This window comes from Xenopus tropicalis, chromosome 5 (genome assembly GCF_000004195.4).
Source record: "Xenopus tropicalis strain Nigerian chromosome 5, UCB_Xtro_10.0, whole genome shotgun sequence".
NCBI classification, from domain to species: domain Eukaryota; kingdom Metazoa; phylum Chordata; class Amphibia; order Anura; family Pipidae; genus Xenopus; species Xenopus tropicalis.
This window is the reverse complement of record NC_030681.2, coordinates 100,724,954-100,735,418: the sequence shown is the minus strand read 5'-3', so window position 1 is coordinate 100,735,418 and position 10,465 is coordinate 100,724,954. Positions and strand designations below refer to the sequence as shown.

Below are 10,465 nucleotides of genomic sequence, written 5' to 3'. Positions count from 1 at the left end.
CACTCGATAGTAAGAAATCCAAGTCCGGCTTGGGACTCCTCCAGTTACATGGGAGTAGAAGAAACAATAGGTTACCTGAAAGCAGTTTTAATGTGTAGCACTGGCTCCTACTGAAAGCTCAGACTCAGGCACAATGTTCTGAGATGGCTGCCTAAACAAATACTACAACTAAAAAATTACAAACAAAATTTTAAAATGTAGAGTCAATTATATGCCATGTAATTTCTAAATAAAAAATATACCATAAAAATCAGAATCCTTTAACCTGTACTGAAACCATGTTCTGCATATAGATAAATAAAGACACTTGTTTCCATATAAATTCTGTTGTTGGTTCTGCTAGCAATTGTTTTACACTGCTACCGATTCCACAGGGGCCTTACCAGTAACAATATAAGCACAACAGCAAGATATACAAACTGAGTGGTCCACTACCATCCCCTTGCATTGGAAAGGGCAATAAATTACCCTCTATAATGAATTACAATTTATAGTAATTTAGTTATAGGAATTTTAGTTAGCTGTGTTTTATAAAATTAAGACCATTTTCACGATTTATTGGTAAAACAAAACAAATGAAAGCTGAAAAGAACTTAGCCTGGGGTGTTCCCCCTTCAATCAAACACCATACCATTTTTTTAACCTGTTAATTTAATTTAAATCTTAATTTTTTTATAAATTAATACACTTCTATGAGCAACACTTCAGAACAAACGAAGGGTAAAGTCATATGATCAAATAAAGTTTCACTGGCTTGACTTTGGTTTTGAGGTCTTGGATTACTGTAAACTTATTGGATTCAAGTCACTGTCATCTTCTGTGTGGCCTAAATCAAAACCAACAGTCAACTGCCAACACTTTTCCGGATTCCTGCGTTTCTGCTCCAAGCTCCTTTGATTTGTTGCATAACTCCAAAGCGGAGATTTGTCCAGTGTGGAGCTTGCTTTCGAGATGAGAAGACTGCATCTCGGAGTATCTCTGTTAATATTAGAATAGGGCTTTCTGCAAAGGTGGTTCCAAATTCATTACACACAACCCCTGCAAACCTGAAACACCAAGTCTAAAAGCAAGGTCTCATTTATTGTGATAATTCTTTTAACCATTCATCTCAGACCTCGGACAGTGCCCTTTGGAATTCCTTGACATAAGAGATCATTGATCCCATAAAATATATTATATAAAAAAAAAAAAAACTTCCCTAAACCTGCCAGGGAGAGAACATTACAGTACAGTTACAGTTTTGTCCACTTCAGTATACAGTGCATCAATACTAAAGAATGTTGAATTTCCGTGTACAGGTTAAGTTACCCTGGACAAGTTTCCACATACGCCCCAACTCATCTGGAAGAAGTTTGTGTACAACCAGCATATTTTTAAAAAAACATGGGTCTTTGTTCATGTTGCTGTTTTTGTTCCTGACAATACCAAAAGTCTTAAATCCTTCATGATGGATAGGGTAGACCTTAATAACTTCCAAACACATCCCTAAGAAAACATCATCAATGGGATACAGTTCCAGTGTTTCAGATGCTTTGCGCAACTTCCTGACCAAAGAACCTGCCATTAGAAAACCTCCACCACCTGCATATGGAGGGTAGAACGTTTTATTATACAAAGCGGTAGGGATGTAATATTTGTTGTCCTTTCTACGTATAGGACGAGCTTTCTGCAAAACATCACCTACAAACAGGTTAGGGTTATTCTTGCCATCGAGAAACTCCAAGATGTTATTAGGGCTTACGAAAACATCATCATCCCCCTTAAAGATGTATTTCACATTCTTGCAGTAGATGTCCATCCACTTTAGAAAATGTACCTCTTTTAGGGTCAGATTAAAGAAGGAATCTAAAAAGTCCCACTGTAGAATGTCACCATATATTATATTTTCAAACTCTAGTAGTTTCTGGTAATTTGCTCTCTCCTCTGCTTTCATGGCGGTTCCCAGAAGAAATAGTGTCTTCACCTTTTTACCATCTATCTCTCTATCTTTACCCCATGTTTTACGGATCACTTGTCTGCGGTCATGCTGAGTAATGATGGACTTCACAACTATTAGTAGTTCAATATCCTCGCTGCATTTCTCTTGGTTGTTAATAATCATAGGAAAGTAGCGGCAATGACGAGAGAGAATGAACTGTTGAAAATTTGGTTCCAATGATCGGTACCATTCCATTTTGGTAAGATTCCAGTTGGGAGAACAGTTAGTAGAGTGAATATCCCACTCTGTTGGTTGCAATTCTGTTTTAGGAGTTGCTTCTGTAAGATCACGTTTGGCTTTGGCTTCCCAGAACCCATCTGGAACAGGATAAGTGTCTCTTTTTTGAGTGCTTAACATCTGGGACCCAGAATCTTTCTGTTGGTCCTGAGTAAACAGTCCAGGAGACGTCCCATTCTGAAGAAACGTAAAAGTGATCACCAGACAGAAAAAGAGTGCGGCACTTTTAAAGATTTTCTTCTTCCTAATAAGAGAAACATACATAGCATTTAATTATGTTTTTAGTTGTTATGCATAATAAAAATGCAGTGTTACCCTTACTTGTTACATACAAATTACAATTGTGTTAAAAAATGTGGGCATCATGGGGTAAATTACAGATTCATTAGTAAGCATTTGCTAAATTTGTTTTTTGTCCAGTTTTTTTTTGGTATTTTTTTTTTTTTAATTCTGAATTTATACAGATATGTTTCAGTTTGTTCTCTGTAGAAGCTGTGCTAACTTATTTTCACTTGAAAATCTATAACACTTCACTTGAACATTGCCCAAAGTTTTGAACACTGTTGTAAATGTCAGGTTCAACAGTAAGCTTTATTTTTCTTCTTTTCATTCAAAATAGCTTCACAAAATGAACAAATCACGCCCCCCCCCCCCCCCCAGTAGCTAATAGGCATGTCGACACTTGCATAACTGGGGATGGAAAATTCTCAAAGGGAGATTTTTTTATTACATTTTATGCATGAAAAATGTAGATACTATAACATTTAAAGACCTAATAGTACACCAATGTCAAGTTTTCTCTGTGACTGAATACATTACAAACAGTGTAGTTTGATGGAATGCATCTGAATGCAGAATATATAACAAATTCTATAGTTATATAGTTTACTAGCACCCTGCAGGGTTCCTTAAAGGTTAAGAGGATGGCTGCAATCATAATACCTTTTGTCCGGTATTTTGGTATGTAGGACTAGAGAGGTGAAGGTTTCTTATTTTGAACACCTTAAGGACGCCCCCATACACCCTGCATGGCAAGTTTACATTACAGAGAAGCCTCTTCAGTTTCGAGGCAATTAAATGGGGCTTTGCAATGAAAGGCGTCTTTCTCCTCAGTTAGCAGTAAAATGCTGGCTAACGGGAGGGAAAGGGACACGGGAATCAGACCCTGCTTTGTATGGATGGTCTGGCATCACATACATATGTACGTTGTGTGTGTGTAGGCATTCAAAGTGATGAAGTGCATACACACTTGTTAAGGATTTCATAAAGTAAAATTTCTCAAATACAGTCTCACTATGAAGGACATATTCATTTTGCTATTCATTTAAATAGGTTCTAGATTGTTAAACATTGAGACAGTTTATGTGGTTTTCTATTAAAACAAACCATTTTTATAAGGACTCTCACACGCCCAAGTCATTTAACAAATCAGCTCTTTTGTCAAAAAACTATTTACACAGGATACAATCGCACAAAGTTTAAGACATAACCATGTCACAATATAAATGCTTTTTCCAAGCAATATGACAGCTCCACTCACTTTATGGCAACTCAATTTAATTTTTGTAAATAAAGGTTTTATGATGAGAGATTTCATAAAATTTACAACTGTTTAAAATACTTAACAGAATATCTAAGCATGACAGACTGCAAGTGAATGTTTTCATGCCTCCTGTACTTTAGTTTGGACATATGTGTGTGTAACGCCTCTTTAAAGAGCACTTTTAAGATGGAGCCCTAAACATGCTGCAGAAGACTGAGTATATGGAATTTTAAGACTCAAAGCACAGTATATGTGAGAGAGCACTTTGCATTCTATACATCATGCTTATTTATATAAATGCAGACAATAGCAAGGTGCACTGGAATTGGGTATTATTGTTTGTGTGCTTCATTTACAGGCAGTTATATTCCCCTGCAGTTTGGTGTGGAGACTGGAATCTAGAGGCTTTAGATCCCCCCCAACAGCCCAGCACACTTACTGATATATTCTGTCTTCCCACACAGTATAAAATCCAACCCACACTCTAGTCACTAGAGGCAGTGTCCCTCGTCACATCTAAAATGCTTGGTACCTGGGGGTTTACTTGTAATACAGAGCACCATGCCTTAAAAGCTACTAGGAATTGTCTGGATATAAAGGGGAAAAAAACAAAATAGAAACCCAAATAGTTTAGCTTTGTTATAAATAAATTGCTTTATTAAATCAAAAAATATGAATATAACAGCAAATATACAGCAATTTGTTAGATAATAAAAGTCACCCTGTCCTTTATAGCATGCAGTATTTTTATACATGGCTCTTATGAGATCTTCACTCAAAATGTAAAAAAAAAAAACATTTTCAAAAAGTAAAATGTAATTATAGGTAATATATAAGATGATTTTCCAGTAATTGCCATTTAAAGCAGAATTTATCTCGTTTTAAATTCATGTATATTCTTTACATTCCTGCTACCTGATTAACCCCTAGAGAACTGCCTTCTTGTACAATGTTTCAAGAGTCAGAACCAGAGAACAGAAAAGAATACCCAAATAACTGCTTTTAATTGCATTTACAAATATCAAGAGTGTATTTTGAAAGGTTGCTTAAAATTACATTTTCGTTCATTATGCAAAATGGGTGGGTGTCTCATGTGACTGCCATAACCAACACGACAAAAAGCAAGACTGAACAGGGCACACTAGGACAGAAAAAAAATCCACAATATTTCAGCAGCTAAAACCTAGGACACCAGACATCTGTGTTCATTTCCTTTCGCTCCAGCCCCCCCCCCCCCCAGCACATTCCTAACACATTCCCTGAATAGAAATGAAAGAAAGATTCAGAGTTGCGTAGAAAGGACATATATTGGATACGAGGGCTGGTACAGCATTCGGAAGCCTCATCCACTGCTATGCCCTGAAGTTGGATGTGATTTCTATATACACTATTGTATCAATATTGATGCGGTCATAAAATAAAACCACCATAAAAACACAGTACTAGCACCACTAGTCAACCTCATCAGTAGTTCCTAGACCAGGGGTTCATTTGAAAACACTAAGCACTGAAATATTCTAAAGTGAATGGGATATTCAACTTAGAAAATTCTGGTCTGTTTGAACCAATGAGGTTGAACCGATTGATACTGATGAGGCTGACTAGTGATGGTGGTACTGTGTTTTTTTGTACACCTATAATACATGTTTGTGGAATCTAGTCATATTTTGCATTAGTGACATTTTTAAATGGGGCATTGTTTCAATATGTTTGGTCAAGGTGGACTTGATATTTAACATCTCCCCTTAATTAAAAAAGCTACATCCTGCTTCCTAGCCCCTACAGCTTTTGAGAGTTTGTAAGGGGTGGACAAGAAGGATAGGGATGGAGTAGACAGGGAAGCAGTCACTTTCTAAGATTTAAGTTCAAAGAATAGGGTGGAATTGTTCATTTGGTAATGGTGGTAGATTGGCTGTGCCTGCATTAAAAAGTAAAGGCTATCTGGCCATACCTTTACGGTTCCCATCATTCCTGCTGAATTTATCAGAAATGAAGAGGAGCTTCAGCGCCTTCTGGCCCTTCACCACGCACAGAAGATGACGTTTTCAAACTTACCCCCCACAACCAACTGAAATCCATAATATTTAGATATTGGACACACAGATAATCATATGAAACTTAAACTTTTACAATTTAAAGTGAGTCACTGTCAAGGAGAAAATATATGTATTTCCATAAGCCTAATGCATCACTTCTAAAAGCAGGTACCCGAGAGGTTTGTAAAGAATCAAACAGTGATCGATATTGGCACATAGTGAAATTAATTTAAAGAAAGGTTGGAGAACCGAACTGCTCTTTAATTATCCATGTCATAGGTCTTATTTTTTCAGCGCTTGCTACAAACAGGTTTCCTATCTCTAGTGAAACATCGAAATCCAAGGACTTTGGAAAAACCTGTCCTTCCAGTACTTCCAGCCAGGTCAAGCCTATCCCAACATACACATGAAAAGCAGTAATATAGGTCTTAAGCCTTGTTGCCCTCTGCATTCTCCCATATATGGAGGGGAAGCTGCTTTTGAAAGAATGTGGCTAACTATATTTTATGTTGGTATTAAGCTCATAACTGTATTGGTATTGTATTGTCTGGATTTGGGGAATGTGGATAGCGGGTATGTACAAAGAATCTATAAAAAAGAATAGCAATACACAGTAAAATGTACAGTTGCCTTTTTTTAATGCAGATGAATTACATGGGACCAAGTGGCAACAAAAAGTACTTTGTAGCAGTAACTAAGAATGTTCAGGTTACTACGGATACAGTCCATCTGTACCTGTCAAACCACAATCTGTCTAAACAAAAAATGTCCCATAATATAGAAACAGTAAATGTAGTGACATTTAAAAAATCTAAATCATGGCCACCACTCAAAATACTTGATAAGTTCAATGAGCCACACCAAGCCACAATCCAAAGCAGTGTCATGCATCACATGGGCCCATTTACTATCCATAATCAAATCTGCACTGGCAGTAATCCACAGCAAAAGAATAATAAAAGCAAAAAAAAGTTGATATTCAACTGCTCTTGTACAAAATTGTGTATACAAAAGGGATATAATGCTTCACTGGTCTTTCTTACACACTATTCTATTTTTCTTTAAATGCTAGGTTTTCTGGTTAAGTTTATATAGTAAAGGCCTTTATTACTACCCTCCAGCCCATAAGCCTAAATGCAGTTACAGTGAGAGTGAGTGAGATGTGTATACATATTTTATTTAAGTCTTGAGGTGTGCAAAGTTTTTTTTCTTATTGCATATATTTGGCACCTAGACATATATACACATATATGTAAACCTTATACATACATAACCTTATATACGCTGAAAGAATAATATCTACATTTAATCAAAAAAAAAAAAAAACACGTTTGATATCTTTTGTACACAGCTTGCGTAAGCTGTCGCCCTCTCAATGCAGTGTCTTTGCGTCAGTGAAACAATTGTATTACCTTTGTATAGTTAGAAAGGAAAGGTGGCTCCTGTCCAAGTTAATATTAGCTCTCCCAACTACCACTCCTTTAAAGGGACAGTAATGCACTTTTTTACATTTAGTTTGAATCTGAAACTCTTTCTTGGTAACAAATGTGGTTTGACCTGTCTTTCTGTGTAATAACTAAACCAATGGCATTCTAGGTAGTTTGTCTGTTATCTTCTATGTAAACAGATGCCCTTCTGCCCTATTCAACTATACCGGACCTGCAGTAGCAGAGATCTATCGCAGGCAACAGAACTGCTCGGTGGGTTCTTACCCCTATAGCCCTAAGGCTATAATAAATTAATAACAAATGCCCTGTGCATTTCTAAAGCAAACATGCAATCTTTGCCAATGCGGAATAACAGTACATTATATTTAAAAGCATATAAACACTGCAGATAACAAGGTTCTTAGAGAGGCAATGTACCCCCATAGTTTCACATGAATTCAGTGAATGGGGCTTGTGAGGAACATTCTTTTTGACTATTGCTTTAATTACCATAAAATATATATTTATTCTTGAGATAAACAGGCCAAACAGGGAGACTGAGGTTTTTCTATGTTTGGTCTTTGTAAAGTAGATTTGCAGGAGTCCATTTAGGGCTCTGGCACACGGGGAGATTAGTCGCCCGCGACAAATCTCCCTTGTCACGGGCGACTAATCTCCCCGAGTTGCCATGACCCGCCATCCCACCGGCGAACATGTAATTCGCCGGCGGGATGGCACACGCGGCGGCACGATTTCCCGAAATCGCCGAAAAAGACTCGCAAACATTATATGTGCGCAGGTAATCTAATTATCTACTTTGCAAGGAGCAAACATGGAGTAGCTTCTGTTTCCATGTTTATCTCAAGAAATAACAAAAAGAAAGGATTTTTTTGTTATAAAAATAAGTAAAAAGTATTTTCAGCAAAAGCTATATTCAATGATCAAGGGGGTGTACTGCAATTTTAAAAGCTTAATGGCTTGCTTTGAAAAGGTCATGTCTAATAAAACTTGGTAGGTATGGTGCAACCAGTGAAAACACTACAGCATATGTAGATAGAGCTATGCTAGCTATGGGAAAGATTAATAAAGACCATTCAAGATAACAGACCCCACTTTTACGCCTCACGCATGCTTCACTTCTTCCTTGATACTGTGGCAGACACCTGCTGAACAGTACCTTCCCATTATGGTATTGCTTTACAAAAGCTCAGTTGGCCCTCTTGTGAAAGCCAACCGGAGACTATTTACAGGCTCATACACATTGTGTTCTGTTTTTTGCAATGTTGGATAGGGAACAATAGATCCATATTGATTGTTTACTCAATGTGTAACTATAGCTAAATTAATAAAGACCATTGTATAACAGTGTATTCACAACGATTTTCTTTTGTTTATTTGCACCTGTAGAGTTTCTGTTTCTTGGTGCCTATGGTGTGTTTCACATGAAAGATTGACCAATCTGCAGATCTGTAAATGCATTTATAATTTCACATATACTGATGCTGCTTTTTTATCAATCTAATTATTTACCTCCCTTGTTAACCACAAGAAAAAAAAATATAGCTCTTTAATGATTAAAATAGGCAAAAAGTATATTCAGCACAAGCCCTATTCATTTATTATGCTGTGTAAAAAGGGGAGTAAAACATTACCAGTGATGTTGCTCATAGCAGCCAATGAGATGCTTTGGTTTTCTAACTGTTGAAATCGAATTGCTGATTGCCTTGGGCAACATCACCAGTATTGTGTCCCTCCACTTTTTAGAGCAGTGGCACACAGGGACATTAGCAGACTCGGCATATCACAAACCTAACATACTGTTTTGTTAGATTTGCATCCCTCTGTCACAGGTAGCTATGTCAGAGTGATAGGAGACACAGCTGCCAGTACTATGCGTGACATCTTATAAAGAAGTAAAAAAGCAACTGTAGTGTTTATAGGGGTCACTGACCCCCCCCCAGCACAGGGCCTGTGCAGAAGCGAACAATTAGCAGAAGGATGATTCTGAGGTGAATCTCTCTTCAGCTGCACATTTTTGTTATTTATAAGGCAATATTATATTAATGTGAACTGTTAGATTTGTGAATATAGTAAAAAGGTGAACAACCCCTTTAAGGCAATTTATCCTATGCCATACGCTCATAGTGAGGAAGTATCTTTTTAGGGAGCGCCTAGCAACAGAAGTGGTATGTAAGAAAGACAATCAGGAGACAAACATATCCATCTACCTAAGCAACAAACCTGATGAGCAATATCCAGGCAACTGTACTAGCAGCACTGAAGGCTGACACTGCAACCTGATAGCATGATGGAGGGGAGTATGATGGCTATTTCTTTCATTTGTTGTGCAATGCAATAACACCAGCAGTTAGATAAACTTTATCAGTACACTGTGAGTGTCACCAAGTGAAGTAAGTGTGTCACCAGAAAAAGATTCTTTCAAACTTTGGTGTCAAATTCCCAAGCTTTGTGTAATAAAGCAAATGCAGGACTCTCCCAGGTTGACAAATATCAGGAGTTATAAATAGTCTTTGTAGGCAAAAAGTAAACTCTATAGAAATGTAAAATGATAAGGCCAACAAAAGCATGCAAAATGAGCTTGATTCTAACCTGGATACTATGTGCAGGGAGTCTGTGTTTAAGTAAGTTTTCTCTCATACCCCAAAAACATACTGACTGGTTTACTGGCTCCTGAATAAATTGACGCTAATCATCTATGTGAATGTGAGACTTTAGATTGGTAGCTATACTGGGGTAGGGACCCTTATGAATGATGCACAATTTCAGTAAAAGTGCTGCATTAAATTTATCTCTGTCTTAATTGTACTGGGAACCATAGGAGGGCTTGGGCTGACAGACCCTACTATGAGTGTGTTTCTCCTCACCATTCTCTGTGCTTTTAATTTGGCTTAATAGTTACAGAATATAACTGTATTTGTGTGGGGTAGTACATGGAGAAGCCTTCTTTGCCAGGTGGTTCATACGCCTTAACACTGTCCACCAGGCTAAACATATGAAAAGGGCAGCATGGTGGCTCAGGAAGTAGCACTTCTGCCTTTCAGCACTGGGGCACTATCTGCAAGGAGTTTGTATGTTCTCCCTGTGTCTGTGTAGGATTCCTTCGGGTACTCTGGTTTCCTCCCACTCTCCAAACACATACAGACAGGTTAACTGGCTTCTGACTAAATTGACCATAGTGTGTGTGAATGTGATAGGGACATTAGATTGTAAGCTCCTCTGGAGC

At 37.5% G+C, this 10,465-nt stretch overlaps 1 protein-coding gene across 1 annotated transcript in view; it reads right to left on the bottom strand.

Moving 5' to 3' along the window:
• Positions 1 to 642: 642 nt before the first annotated feature.
• Positions 643 to 10,465, bottom strand: part of b3gnt7 (UDP-GlcNAc:betaGal beta-1,3-N-acetylglucosaminyltransferase 7) — a 13,932-nt gene continuing 4,109 nt past the window's right edge. Inside the window, exon 2 of the mRNA NM_001001245.1 lies at positions 643 to 2,459. Within this exon, the coding sequence (NP_001001245.1) occupies positions 1,271 to 2,459 (1,189 nt within the window). The 3' untranslated portion in view covers positions 643 to 1,270. The remainder of the gene's footprint in view (positions 2,460 to 10,465) is intronic.